Below are 15,919 nucleotides of genomic sequence, written 5' to 3'. Positions count from 1 at the left end.
TTACATAGATACTGTAGGGGGACCACTTGAGTTTGAATTACCCGGTGGGGGTAGGGGTGGGTTTGGATTGGGCTGAACCATGGGGTATGGATTTGGCTGTCCCATGGGGGATGGCCCTGGGTATGGATTGGCCTGTCCCATGTGGGGTGGACCTGGGTAAGGATTGGGCTGTTCCATGGAGGATGGCCCTGGGTAAGGATTGGGCTGTTCCATGGGGTATGGCCCTGGGTATGGATTGGGCTGTCCCATGGGGGATGGCCCTGGGTATGGATTTGGCTGTCCCATGGGGGATGGCCCTGGGTAAGGATTGGTCTGTCCTATGGGGGGTGGACCTGGGTAAGGATTGGGCTCTCCCATGGGGGGTGGACCTGCGTATGGCCGTCCTTTCTGTGGATACGACTCAACTTGTTGATATGGTGGTGGTGCTTGAGAAGATGGGATGACAAACCCTTGGCCTTGTGGAGCAGCAATGGTAACGTTAAGAGTTGTGGTGTTTGCGGTAGAGCGGGAGACTGGAGCTGAATTTTGTACAACAACACCACGACTTCCATTCTTCTTCATGGAGCAGACAACACAAATAACAATGCCGACAATCACAGCAATGGCTACCAACACGCCGACTATGGTCCCACTACTAACACTTGAACCTGTGAAGATAAGAATCCAAACCATCTTTAATCTATAAACCTCTTGCATTGAATTCCTAGAGGAATAGACCTTATTCGTGGTGTGACAATGTTTTCCCAATTCATCACATTGTGGGGAGGGAGCGTTGCGTGACGACCGACACTAAAAACGGATGCAAGGGAGACTAGCTTGAACAGAGTGCGGGGGTTTATATATATATATATATATATTTCTATATTTTATGTTTGAAAATTCATTGTAAAGCGTTATAGAGTGAAATATATAACGCTATAGAAATTCATTAAATTATTATTATTATTATTATTATTATTATTAAACAAAAATATTTAATAAGAAAAATAACCGAAATAGTCATCCGATCTACCTACTATATTTTTTGCAGCAGAAATAAGGAATGGCTCGATCCAGAAATCTTAAAGTATTAGACCCCCCTCTTTGAATTGTTTTTTTTATTTTTTTATTTTTAATATTTATATATATATTCAGAGTATTCAGTCAATCACTAAGTGTACACCATAAGCAAAAAAATGTATTTCCAAAGCGCGTAGTCTTCTCTCATTATCAGTTTTTTTGGGGAAAAGAGGGTTTAAAAAGTAAATCTACGAAACAAAACAAAAAAACATTTTGCGCGCCAAAAAAAAATTATGAATAAATTAACCTTTTCGATAGTTTATACAGAAATTAAGAATTCACCTCCCAAAGTGATAGGGGAGGGGGGACGGTCCAAAGCTGCAGTTATAGTAGTATCGTGCCTATGTTATTTTCATCATTGACCCCTTGCGTCACTTTGGCATGCAGCTCAATCTGGGGGGCAAAACAATAGGTTCCAATTCTCAGGAGATTGGAATTCTTTTGTTTTGTCCCCCAGATCCAGCTGCTTTGACGTCACATAGTTGAATGGTAAGATATTTTTGATACGGTTTGAGTAATGCATCTTGGGGATACTGAAAATATTAAAGGCGACAAAGGCACTTTTAAAATGGATACAAATCTACTCACTGCTAGATTCTTTCGTGGAATAAGACAGACTGAATCCCTTGTAGTTAATCTGGTGGTCAGAGCGGAAGCGGATCCACAGATACCGTGACGATGAATAGATAGTCTTTCTAGTGCTTCCACAGTAATTACCCTTCTTAGAACTGCTCGAATAATGTCCATCCCGCACTTGTAGATAATCTGCAGTACAGAACAGAGATGATTGCATACTCATGTAGTCGATAGTCAGTTTGATCCTCTTGCCGCTCGGCACAGTTATTTTCCAAGTGCATTGCATATTGTTAGGGTAGTTGAATGGATAGTTTGGACTTTTGATGGTGCCTTGTTCAGACCTCATTTGGATGTCGTTGTTAACTTTAAAGGAGTATAACGGTGAACATATACCGCTGTATCTTGTCACTGAAATATTAGATAAAAAATATTAAATTATTACTATATTTGCCTTGTTATTGGTATTATTATTTACCGAGTTTTTACACAACAACCAACAACCACCTAGGGACCAGTCATTATTTAAGTCGGAGGAAGAAAGGGGAGGGGGTTGGAGGATTAAATGGGGGCCCCTCAAAGGTCAAAAGGAGGATTGGGAGGATTTTTTAAACGATTGAAGCGGGTTGCCGAAAAATGTGAATGCTATAAGGTAGGGACCAGGTTTAAGACCAGGATTTCTTGGACTTCCGGTATAAGAGCGCATACGTTAAAAGACGTTTAAAAATATGTTCCCGATTTCTAATTCTTATTTTGATCAGAAGTAAACACAGAACTCTGTTTGAAAGCATTTATTATATTTTTCAATATAATAAAACTTCCGGAAAATTGCGCATGCGCCAAAAATGGATTATGCCAGAGCCCTCGTTCTTCGCCGCAGGCCAGAAGAAACGCATGCTTTGGGTACGAGATTGTCTGCTACCGCTCTAAGCGCATGCTCAAAGGGTCAAAAATGTGAACATGGGTTGTAAAAATTACCATATTTTGATTTACTTTATTTGGAAATATCTTAATTCTACTTGTTGAAAATGGTTTGAATACTACAACATTGAATACTCGTGCAGGAGATGGAATACTGTCTGTATCAAATGTAGCAAGGGACGCTCATTAGTTAAGTGAGCGCTTTCCTGTTGTATTTAGGTTGACATTCAATTTTTTAATATCATTTTATTTAAGGGATCGTGAAGGTGGTTCATAAGTAGCGTGCATCTATCGAGTTATGGATGCAAGCAGGAGGTTGTTAAGCACAGAAGAAGTGTAATGAGTAGTACTTGGCGATATCCGAGTGCTACTCTAGTCCAGAACTGGACCCATTTTTCACAATTGTGTTTATTGTTTTGCGCACGCAATGATCCTCTGAGCTCAGATTCTAAAAAAAAATGATTGTAAAAAGTAAAAACTTTTATCGCGTCCGTTGACTCTCGATCCAGATCTTCTTCTCATATTTTTACCGCGCGCGCGCAGATAAAAGTGGGTCCAGTTCTGGACTAAGTGCTACTCTAGCTTCTTAAGTGCTTAGGTAACTTCGCAAGTGCATCCATAACTAGATAGATGCACGCTACTTATGAACCATTTCTTTTATAACATAGAAAAGCGTAAAAACTCTTTGTCAATCGAGAAAAATTTAAACATTTTTTCTAAAGACATCTGCATTACATAGCGCGCGCTACTCAAGTGACGTCAGCGTGCTCCATCGGTTTTTGGATGCACGCTCGCGCACGCTAATTAAACGATGAGAGCGCGCGTTTTATCGTGGCTATGTTATAATCGTATTTGGTTAAACCTGTGACAATATCCCTTACCTCTCATTTGCTTGTCATTTTTAATTTTTTAATTTTCTATTTTTCATTATTATTTGATACAAGCTAAATAAATGTTAAAAAAAAGTAAATATTCTTATGAACGGGATTTTACCCATTCCTACCTGGAGAAGATGTGGTGTACGTCAATCGAAACCCCCTGTACGTAGACATGGAGTTACTATGGAACTTGATATAGAGGTATTGACCCTTAGAGATGATAACTGGAGGTTTAGTCGAGCTACAGTAGCGACCGATAAACGTAGAGCTGCTATAACGACCGTCTCTAATCTCGACGAAGTCTTTACTACACGATGTAGAAGATTGCAGATAGAAGTCGATGAATGTGACCTTGATGACCATATTGCTGGAAGACGCAGCGATGTACCAATAGCAGTTCTTGTTATTGTTGTAGTTAAAAGGGTAGTTAGGCGAGGAGAGGGAATAAGTGGATCCATAATAGGCATTTAAACGCTGAGTACTCCTATAACATACTGGAAAAGAAAAAAGAAATGAAAAAATTGAAGAAATTGAATAAATGGGAAAATGTTTCTTTATGATTATAGTATTATTCTTCAAATAAAGTTGCCATAACTCTACCAAGTTATAGTGGTGCCAAATAGCGCAGCGCACTGATTCTAAAAATAGCTTAAAGATTCGGACAAACATTGCATTCTGTTTAACCGCTACGAGGATTGTACGAACCGATTTTATTATTTTTACTTAAAGTTACAATAATAACCCATGTAAACTAAGATCAACTGCGATCGGCTGTGAAAATTATCTGTTGAAAGTAAACTTGTAAATTTGTTTGTCCGAATTTCGCCTTTGTCTTAGTTTTTATGACGTCACGGTTGCGCTGCGCTATTGTGGAATTCTCTGCCCAGTAACCTACTTAATTGCCAATGCCCAGACTCCTTCCGCAACAAACTCTTATCCCTCGGCACATGACAATTTGTTTTTATAGTATTAATTTATAGCCATATTTTTAATCAAATTATAATGTTATTATATTTTCTAAATTACTTTATAATTATATTGAATATCTTGTAATTAAACTCGCACACGCGCCTATAAAATATATATGTAATTTTTCTTTTGTCTTATTCTATCATATATACACTCCTTTCTACCACTTCTTTCTCTTTTACTCCGACGAAGGACTAGCGTCCGAAACGTCAGTAAGATTTTTCATCTTTTCACGGTGTATAATTTACCTTTTCATCATTACTGTTTCGTTAGAAACACCGACGCAGCTCACACTAGTTTTTAGCTAGTTATATCTTTATAAAAAAATTTTTTTTTTTACTATTTTGAACCACGCCCATATTAGAAATCAGCATATCGTTGCATATATTAGCGTCTCTAAATAAAGTTGATCATCATCATCATCATCATCATACAACGACAACTCCAATCTTTTCTCGCTATCCCCTTTCTTCAATATTTATAGAACTAAATACTAAGGTAGACACTTACCTGACGCCTTGAGCTGACTTGCAACAGACAGAAGAACTAAAAGAAAGAAGAAAAAAGAATATACTTCTAGTTACAAACAAATTTTATATAGAAAATAATCTCTTTTTTTTTTTCGCGTTAAAACTCGCATGGAATTTTTCAGATTTTTTACTTTTACTTAAATATCAAAATACTTTCGAAAAATGAATTAAAAAAGGAAAGTCCCCGACTTTGTTTTAGAGCTATAAGAGATTATAAAATAACTGTTATGAATCTCGCATTCTGATTAGCTGGGAGCGCGTGCTTTATGAGCGTCATTACTATCTAAGATAACGGTTATTGTCATTTGTATTTAAAGAAAATAAATAAAAACCTTGCTTGCTGTGCTGTGTGCAGTCATAAAGTACTTGGGGATTGGCAGAACACTCGAGAAGTGTCTTGAAGTACTCCGCTACGCATCGTGCTTCTCCTAACACTTCTCTCGTGTTCTGCCAATCCCCGCGTGCTTTATGACTGCACACAGCACGCGCGAGCGTTTTCTATTTCTTCTCATAAACTAACTGTTATAAATGTTGCGTTCTGATTGGTTGGGAGCGCGTGCTTTATGAGAACACTTTCAGTTGCGTCATTCCTATCTAAAATAACGATTATTGTAATTTGTATTTTATAAAAGAAATAAAAAAACTTGCTTGCTGTGCTGTGTGCAGGTATAAAGCATTTAGGGATTGAGAACACTCGAAAAGTGTTCAGATACGCGTCGTGCTTCTCCTAACACTTCTCTCGTGTTCTGCCAAACCCCGCGTACTTTATGACTTCACACAGCACGCGCGCGCGTTTTCTATCATCGCGGCGAGCGCAGGCTCATTACGTTCATACTTAGAAAAGCGTCGAGCTTAAAGTGCTTATAAGCCTTTACACAATATTTCACGAATTGATTCTTTAAACAGTGAATAGTTGATTGTGAAAATAATTCGTCATTTGAATGTCGGGTCTTTGAGATACGAAGGTTTATATTTCTAATATGTTAATGACTATGACGTAACATAAGGGATTTGAGTTATTTTGTGGCAACTTTTAATATTGAACGCTGAACATTTTTTGAAAACAAATTTGTAAGAACCTTTACGTGAGTCACGAGCAAAAGGGTGATGCTTTTAAAATACTGTATCCCAGAACGAGTGCAGTGTTGTATATTAAATGATCCCTTATGTTGCGTCATAGTCATTAACATATTGGGAATATAAACCTATACTAAAATGAATTTCTAATGATTATAAAACTTTGGGAAATTTATATACGGCTTCTACCTAAATACTTTTTTAATTGTAATTTCATGATTGTTATCCTTCTATTATTTCATCAATAGTAAAGAAAAACAAGTATTAGTTTCTATGGTAACTATACAAAACATTTTTTTTCTGCAGTTATTAAAGTGCTACTACGACGAAAATCGCTCAAACTTGGATTCAGCTGAAACTTCCTAAAAATACTCTTTTAAGGTCCAATATTCACTGTATGAAGTGTTTTCTCGATATTCAGGACGAAAGTATGATATTTTTACGATTATTTTTTGGAGTCTGTGACGTCATACACTCGACATCGAACATCGCTCCATACATTTCTTTGTAGTTTATGATCAAAATATCAGTAGTAAAGGGAGAAAGAAATACCCAAACACCCCAAAATATAAATCATAGTCACAAGTAATGTGAAATAAGCACATTAGCCACCCTTTGGGCTTCATAGGAATAAAATAAATTAAGGATTTATATACAAAGAAATATATGTAGCAATGTTCGATGTTGAGTGTATGACGTCACAGACTCCAAAAAATAATCGTAAAAATATCATACTTTCGTCCTGAATATCGAGAAAACACTTCATACAGTGATTATTGGACCTTTAAAGAGTATTCTTAGGAAGTTTCAGCTGAATCCAAGTTTGAGCGATTTTCGTCGTAGTAGCACTTTAAGACTTCAATTCAATGGAAAAATTTCGAGTTTAATTTCAAAAATCCTGCTTTTTTGATATGAAATTAGTCATGGGTGGAAAGAATGGACGTTTTTAGATTTTGTCTTGGGAATTGTGTTGAGATTTTACCTCGTAATTTGTCAATACCTCGCAATGTTTGAGTTTAGGTACGAGTCAGTCGACCATGTCTTCACAGGTTAAGCTTATATACTAAATTGATAAATCTTAGAAAGGGTTTGTACGGGTCTTTCTTGTCTTATCATCGTTTTAACGATAGTTGATATTTATTTTTGAGACAAAATTGGTTATTTCTAAGTAAAAACTGGAAAAAAAAAGTAACAAAAAAGACCACGAAAAAAAATCTAAATTTCTGTAAAACAAGACTAGGGTAAAAAGCAAACAAAGAATATTGCCATAGAAATCAAACTTGGACCGTGATATGTCTCTCTTATTTTGCGTTTGGTAATTGTAGACGATTTGGGGTGATTTGAGAAGTAAAATCATTAATTTAATCTAAGCCAAACACAAAAGATAATATAGTATGATGTTTAGAATGTCCCTTATTTGAACCTTTCAATACTAAAGTTAAGGGCCAGGAATTCGAAAACCTCTTTCCTGGCCCAGCTTAAGGCGTCAAGTGAATCTGATAGTCGGTGGAGATCAACTGAGGCTTCTTTTACACGGTTCAGGAAGAATTTTTAACGGGTCAAAACGTCGTACGTTTAGGAGTTTTACTCACACGGGACTGAGCTATATCCGAACAAAAACTTCTTATGCCTAGCCGAGCACATTCGGGACCGGTTCTGTATGAACTAAACATATTTTTTTACACAATTAAAGGGACGGTCCCGTGTAAACGGTACTGCATGTACACGTCAAATTATTGAGCGGTTAAAAATTCGTCCGGTACCGTGTAAACGCAGGTTTAGAAAGAGCACACGACTTCCAACAGTACTGATCCAATACGAACATCTTCTCTTGAATCAATTGGAATTTAACTCACCTAAAGCCGCCAGGCTTATTCGAAGTTTTCCTTCCATTGAAGTCGGGTTTTTATTTCCTTGGTTGATAGGCTTAAGACCCTTAATTTGAAGGTCAGTTCGACGAGTTCATATCGACAGCTGTACAAGCTGTACACGGATGAACGAGGGATTCTACTTGGCCGGTAAAACAAAGTTGTATAATTAATGACTAACAATCCAAGTAAAACAAAAGAAAACAATGGAAATTAGTATCTACTACTGTGTATTACGTTGACTATTCCTTTCAAGTGAAGAAAAATAACTCTCATATCGTAGGACGGTAACTACACCTCTTGCACCCTAAGGTAGATGTTGGATTACTTCAGTTTCGAGTTCTCTGTTGCTCAGGGTTAGCCTCGATTTTGTGTAGAATATTCACGCGTTCCAGTGATGGTCCGTGGAATTTCAAAGTGTTTGTATCGTTGAAGTTGTACATTCTTTACTTTACCGTTGGTATTTGTAAATATTTAGACACTGATAGATGCATGCGCGTTTTAGGTCCCGTCCACACGTATCCGGAAATTTTGTATCCGCAAATTATTTTTTGCGTATACGAAAATGTTTGCGTCTACAAGCAGCGTATTCGAATCGTTTTCACCGTCCACACGTATCCGTTTTCGTAAAATTTGCGGATACGGACACAAAAATTTGCGAACACGTGTGGACGGGGCCTTATATTTCTTAGATAAAAACTAATCTATGAAATTATATAAAGGAAATGATCACATTAAGAAACTGCACAACCCAAGTGAAAGTGTGCGTGCGTGCTGTGTGCTCTCATAAACCACGCATCGTCAACCAATCAGAACGCGAGATTCATAATAGATTCTTTATAAACTCAGCTTATAAAATTATAAAAAAACTGTTATAAATCTCTCGTTCTGATTGGCTGGGAACGCGTGCTTTATGAGAGCACACAGCACGCACGCGCAATTTCACTTGAGTCATACGTATCCAAATTGAAGGCTATTGTAACCGTTATTTTATTTTCTTAAGAAGTGTTGAGAAGCACTCCACTTATAACACTTCTCTCCCGTTCTGGTAATTACCCCCGCGTGTTTTATAACTCCACACAGCACGCGCGCGCGTTTTCTATTTCTTTAATATAGGTTTTGCACCATCACGTGACGGTAGCCATGTTAGATGGCAGGAACATTACAATCGTTTTACATGAGAAAGAACAAAATTCTCAAGAGAAAAGGTATTTTATTGTTCTGCCATCTAACCACAGGCAGCCCAAGCCGTTATATTGGCCTTGGACACGTGATGGCGCAAAACCTCTATTCAACTTTTCACTTCATGCAGAATCAATACTTGTTATATTACAATCTCATATTTTTAAACTCTACTTTATCGTCGATCTTCGAGATATGTGATTTCTTATGAACTTCCACTTTCTTGCATTCTATTCATTGCAAATACAGTCAAAACTGCGCCTTTGAGCTTTCTTTTAGCATTAAAGGGCCACTTGGACGAAAATCGCTCCAAAATTAAAACTCTTTCATTCGAGCTGGAACTTTGCTGAAATAATCTTGAATACATTAAGAACCACCCACTGGAATATCTTTTTGATATTCGAAAGGAAAGGGCCAAAATTTTACGATTTATTTTCGTCCGCCATTAATTTCTTTGAATCACAGAATTCGACTCAAGAAGACTGGCACGAGTACTTATGACGTCATTTACTCAACCCAAACCAAAACATTGGTGGGTAATGTATGTGCCATGTTCGTAAAACTCGGTTTATTTGGTTTATTCAGAAAATATATAATGTTTCATTCGGTTTCCTAACTACTATATGACCAAATAATGTCTAGGCGCTGAAATTTTTCAGTTTCAATAATACTGACGATCATAATTCGAAAATTTCAATACATCTCGGCACGCCAAGAATCACAACAAAGTAGGACGCATGGACGAGATTCTAGCGGTTCCATCGCGCGAAGTGACTGAGATATTCGGGATTTATTCGAATCATTTTAAGGATAACAATTTTTCAAGGCATATTTACATACGAGGGCAAAGAGCAACCCCACAATTTGTGTCCGCGAGACATCCGACACAATGAAAGAAAAATCTACGAGCTGAGTGACAGACGCCGCTGTCGCGCGAGTAATAAATAAGAAACCTTTGACATGTTCTATTACAAAGATGATATTAGATAATCGTATGTTTGTACCTATTCAATGCATAATAAATATTTTGAAGCAAATAATAACCGTTCTGTAGTAAATCAGCTAGGAGAATTACGAGCTCACATTCTAAATTATTCGGCACGTAGATCTAAGTATATTGTCACAAATCTTTATATCACAACGCAGAATTCAAAAGGCAATCGGTTGTTTTCATAACATCAATCACTATTAGATTACATTGAAACTTCAAATTTAAGATCTTTATATCATGGACAGTACGTAGCAAATACAAATAATGAAATGAACGTAAGGAATTTTTATGAAAACCTCTTCCCAAGCATTGCTTCTTCTTCTAGTTCGGCTTCATCTTCATACATTATAACTTATGGTTCTAACTCTTCAGGATTGACAAAGCGAGCGTCCAAAGGAGTTTCCATCACATTTGAAGAGGTATCAAAGGTTTAAAAAAAGTCTGTTTAGAGATTCTTTTCACGATAACGCGTTTAAAACATCAAATAAACTTCAGGTAATCTAACAAGAAATGTATAGTCAAAACGACGCTAACATGGCGGTGTTGAGTAAATGACGTCACAGCGTAAAACTGCTGTACATAATGACTCGTTGGCCGTGACACAAAGAAATTAATGGCGGACGAAAATAAATCGTAAAATTTTGGCCCTTCCCTTTCGAATATTAGAAAGATATTTCAGTGAGAGGTTCTTAATGTGTTCAAGATTATTTCAGCAAAGTTCCAGCTCGAATGAAAGAGTTTTAATTTTGGAACGATTTTCGTCCAAGTGGCCCTCAGCCAATTTTTCGAGAGTATTTTTGCGATGAATTGTGGGTACTTTTTCGCAAACAATCCAGGTTTCTTTCTTCGACTGGTCAGCGGTAATGCGTTCTTTTGGTTCAACATTTAACTGAAAAACGATGAAATAAAATGCTCGTTGAACATGTACATCACGTAACATGGATGAAGTGAGGTACGTTGTTCAGAGCAGTTTTCGTATGACTGTGAAAAGCTCGCGGCACGAACTGTCGTGACACTGCAAGGCAGATGCCAAATAAATCAAAGTACGCGAACCTTTGTTTTCCATCCAATCAAATGCCCGTACCGTGGTGCGGACATGGTCACGCCAAGGTCCCGACACTAGCAGACCAATCACATCGCGCGAGAAAACAACCTGCCAATTAAAATCCTAGAAAACTTTGCGGTCACGGCACGGTACGCTTACGGCACTGAGATTTTTACAGTCATGCGAAAACTGCTCTTGACCTAATAGACCTAATATCTGCATTAAATGGACCTAGTACCTCTGGCTTGGGCGTCATGTTGTCCCATTTCAGACCACGTGTCATTCCCTAGAGTATCATTTCTTTGTTTTTAATGGTTTTGCATGAGAAGACACATGAATATGGATACAACTTAAACAAAGAATCTTCTTCTCAAGAGAATGACACGTGGTCTGAAATGGGCAAACATTACGCCCAAGGTAAAGAGGTCTATATTTAGCAAAGTCTTCAAGCCCGAATGAGCTATTGACTCGTAGGCCATGAGTTCGAGAGGACTAATTGTTTTAGTCTAATCCAACTAGTTGTTCAAATATATAGATGCAATCAATTTTTGAATTAAATTCAAATTCAATGTTTTGGTTTTCAAAGCCGCACTTTTGGCTACTAGTAGGATATAACTAATAGACTAATAGTAGCTCATCCAATCAGAACGCAGCATCGCTGATAGACTACTTGTTTTATTTTTTTACTAATTTTTGTTTTTCTCTTTAGGTTTTTTTTTTTTTTTTGACTAATTTATATCTAGCATTCATTCATCTGTGACTAGACTTACCATTTTAGACAAACGACTCATGGCTTCAGGCGAGATGCCCTTCAATTCAGCTTGTGGGAATCGTATTTGGCCATTTGTGATTAACTTAAATAACTGTGGACGTTGAGTGCTCCAGAACGGTGGATATCCTGCCTGATAAATTAATTGTCTTTCAGTTTATTTATTTTCATCAATACATATATATGACTTTTATTACTTAAATTACCCTTCTATCAAAACCCAAAACAACTTCTGGCTGATCTAAGTCAGGGCATGGCTAACTCGCAGATAGAACTCTGAAACAACCTCTGGGCTGATCTAAGTCAGGTCATGGCTAACTCACAGATTGAACCCTGAAACAACCTCTGGGCTGATCTAAGTCAGGGCATGGTTTACTCACAGATTGAACCCTGAAACGACTTCTGGGCTGATCTAAGCCAGGGCATGACTAACTCACAGATAGAACCCTGAAACAACCTCTGGGCTGATCTAAGTCAGGGCATGGCTAACTCGCAGATAGAACCCTGAAACAACCTCTGGGCTGATCTAAGTCAGGGCATGGCTAACTCACAGATAGAACCCTGAAACAACTTCTGGCTGATCTAAGTCACGGCATGACTAACTCGCAGATTAAACTGGTATTAAGCTTCAAGTTTCGAAAAAGATGGAAACCCGCAGAACCAGGGTAAACCTTCAGCTACCTTTGAATCGAGGATGAGATCTAAAAAACTCTGCTCGCTTGCATGTGATGGCGAGTCCAGGAATCGAATGTGCCAATCTCGTACCCAGAGCCTGCGTTTCTTCTTGCCTGCGGCGAAGAACGAGGGCTCTGGCATAATCGCCAGGGCCATCGTTCTTTGCCCTCAGGCCGAAAGAAACGCAGGCTCTGGGTACGAGATTGCGAACGTGCTAGACCTCGGCGGTGATAATTGAGTGCGCTACATTCACGGGGAAATGAAGTTGCAATCAGAATTTTTTTAAACTTGGCATAAACACACCCCAACATATTCTTGTTCAAAAACACGAAATAAAAATTGGGGTCACCGAATTTATTTTTTATTTTTCGCTAAACGCTGAGGAAATATCGCATTCATCGAGGATGTAACGCGCGCTATAAAGTAACCTGAGGGATCGAAGAAACGCTTCGAAAAGAATCAAAACGAGATGCAGAAAACAAATGCATTGCCATCAAATGTGACTTTCTTTGACATTTCTGAATTAAAAGCATGTGAGTAAGAGTTAGTGATAAGGATTTTTATGAAACTTTCAATCCGTTTTGTAGAATTTGGTAGTATCTTGATTTTAAGACAAAGAAAAATAGGGGTTACCGATTTGGTTTCCGAGATATTTTTCCTAAAAAAAGTGAAAAATGAGTTTTCTTGATATTTTGCACTTCAAAATATTCGTATGACGTCATCATGTTAAGCACGCGCGCACTAAACTTATGCGTAGAAAGAATGCGCAAAAACTATTCCCGCGAACGTCCTTAATTCTAAATTTTTAAGTTCTCTTTTAGCTTTATATATGAATAGATATATATAGCTGAGGAATATAAAACGTCAACGCGCGCGCGTATATAAATATTTTATAACTACCAATAGGATATAAAGTATAACTCCACACGCCCATATATCAACAGGGGTACCAATTGGTTGATCTGTGACAGTCTCTGGTGCTAGATACAGCGGAGACCCCTCTACTTGACATCTTACTGTGTCCCACTCATCTGTACATCAAAGTCACAATCATACATCACTGAGGACCCGTTTGTCACGCATAAACGTTACAGTATGAGGCTACGTGCTAAATGCCCAGTCATTCGATCGTTACAGGCGGTAAGAATAAATTCAATTTAGCACGTAGCCTCATACTGAAACCTTTGTGCGTGACAATCGAAGCATATCTCGGAGGAGGGCTATTGTGGATGCATTAGCACCACTGAGACATTTTACCTGTTAGTCGTCGCGCGATTCCAAAACCAGTCAATTTTATTGGAGGGAATGGCTGGTCGCTAACAGACTTCCAGGCTAATACAAACTTTTCAGGTCGGATGTTCTGACAAAAAAAAAACCGAATGAATTTTATCAAAGTATGATATACCGTGACCGTGACGAGCTAGTATGTGACCGGGTGTGCGTGACCCAGGTGTGCGTGATTTGACGTGTCCAAGGACTGTGATTGGTAGAAAACCATGAAGATATCCCGCAGCCTGAGCTTCAAGCGGAATTCTGAATTAAATTCATAACTACTTCTTATTCTCTTAATATATTTGCTCAGGCAAAGAAAAATAAAGTGGACTATTTCGACGATGCGGCGGCCATTTTGAATCGCAAGGAATTATGGGAAGTCCTAGGGGCAAATAAAGCTTTGTTAGAGAGTAATGACGTCGTTCTATACTAACAACTCACCACAAAAGAAGAAAAAAATAGATTAGACGAAGCTCTGTATATTTTCCGTCATCTTTGTTTCATTTTGCTCCCTGGCAAGATGGCCGCCTCATCGTCGAAGTAGTCCGATGGATAGCTTTGCGCCCAAAGCATAAGAGTTACTCTGTGAACAACGTGTTTCTCGTGTAGATACTGTACTGCATCTAGAATCTGTACAAGACTTACCCTGTGAACAACGTGTTTGTCGTGTAGATACTGTACTGCATCCAGAATCTGTACAGAAATCTCCCGCGCAGTCTGCTCTGAAAACATGCTTCGACAAACAATATCGTTCAACAAGTCTCCACCTGACGCATGCTCGAGTACTAAGTAGTATGACTGCTGACCAGCGTACATGTAGTGCAGGCGAATAATATTATGGTGATCGAGTTTCTGAAGAATCTGGGAAACCATAATGAAGAAAAAATTCAAGTCATAAAAGCATAAAAAGAGGTTTACTCGAGTTTTAAGATTTTTTGACTTCTTCAGCTGTACATGATACAGGCAACCCAGTGAACGCCTACAGAGGGTCTTGTTTCCTAATAATGTTGTAGCATTTCAATTGTTTCCTAGCCATGACAATGTCGAGACTTTTAAATTGATTCTTAAATTTAAGTATTAATGTTTAAATGGATTTCTAGCCTTTAATGTCGTCAACATTGCAATGGCTTCCTAGACTTTAATGTCTTCAACATTGCAATGGCTTTCTAGCCTTTAATGTCGTCAACATTGCAATGGCTTCCTAGACTTTAATGCCGTCAACATTGCAATGGCTTTCTAGCCTTTAATGTCGTCAACATTGCAATGGCTTTCTAGCCTTTAATGTCGTCAACATTGCAATGGCTTCCTAGACTTTAATGCCGTCAACATTGCAATGGCTTTCTAGCCTTTAATGTCGTCAACATTGCAATGGCTTTCTAGCCTTTAATGTCGTCAACATTGCAATGGCTTTCTAGCCTTTAATGTCGTCAACATTGCAATGGCTTCCTAGACTTTAATGCCGTCAACATTGCAATGGCTTTCTAGCCTTTAATGTCGTCAACATTGCAATGGCTTTCCAGCTTTATTATATATTCGGTCTCATTCCAGTGCTTTTTAGAAGCAGAACTACAGCCAGTGATTAGCGTTGGTAAGTGTAATAAAACAAATTATGTTGTTATTGGGAAAAGCCGGACGGCTACAAAACTGCTATCAGTGCGAGCCGAAGGAAGACAAATAGTGCTAAAGAAGTCATTAAAAAAATATAGAGAAGAAAATTGAATTTAACTAAGAATTGTACGAACGTTACGTAGAAATGAAGATCAGCTATGGAAAACAAAAATGGCGCTCATTCGAACAGGTTTTAACAATGCAGCTCTGATACGATGAAGGATTATAACTTGCTGTGTGTGTATATATATTTACCTCAACTTCATTAGTTATTTTGCTCTTCTCTTTCTTGTTTCTATATGGCAGCTCTTTTACTGCATAATCTGTCTTTGTTCTCTTGTCAATGCATCGTTTGACTTCACTGAAGGAACCCTTTCCTAGGATATCTCTCACTTCAAACTGACATAAAAACTCCATTGGAATCGCTGAATCACTATTAGATATTGTTTTATCAGTCCAGGAAAGCATACATTCACGAAAAAACCGTCAAAATTGTGTCAAT

At 38.1% G+C, this 15,919-nt stretch overlaps 2 protein-coding genes across 2 annotated transcripts; both read right to left on the bottom strand.

The window, feature by feature from the left end:
- Positions 1–7,900, bottom strand: LOC148908995 (uncharacterized). The gene is made up of 5 exons (XM_089033671.1): positions 7,864–7,900; positions 4,911–4,946; positions 3,557–3,925; positions 1,648–2,043; positions 1–647 (listed from the first exon to the last, which is right to left on the bottom strand). Exons 1-5 carry the CDS (start codon positions 7,898–7,900, stop codon positions 1–3), a joined length of 1,485 nt encoding a protein of 494 aa, XP_088889797.1.
- A 1,209-nt stretch (positions 7,901–9,109) lies between these two features.
- LOC116298642 (calcium/calmodulin-dependent protein kinase type II-like) lies at positions 9,110–15,834 on the bottom strand. Its single transcript, XM_089033670.1, has 6 exons — positions 15,673–15,834; positions 14,455–14,670; positions 13,795–13,897; positions 13,438–13,568; positions 11,864–11,995; positions 9,110–9,349 (listed from the first exon to the last, which is right to left on the bottom strand). Exons 1-6 carry the CDS (start codon positions 15,832–15,834, stop codon positions 9,263–9,265), a joined length of 831 nt encoding a protein of 276 aa, XP_088889796.1. The 3' UTR covers positions 9,110–9,262.
- Between the last annotated feature and the right edge of the window lie 85 nt (positions 15,835–15,919).

The sequence above is a fragment of the Actinia tenebrosa genome, unplaced genomic scaffold (assembly GCF_029948245.1).
Source record: "Actinia tenebrosa isolate PJP-AT-01 unplaced genomic scaffold, QUT_ActTen_1.0 PGA_scaffold2__45_contigs__length_23673736, whole genome shotgun sequence".
NCBI lineage: Eukaryota > Metazoa > Cnidaria > Anthozoa > Actiniaria > Actiniidae > Actinia > Actinia tenebrosa.
This window is presented reverse-complemented; position numbering and strand designations above follow the sequence as displayed.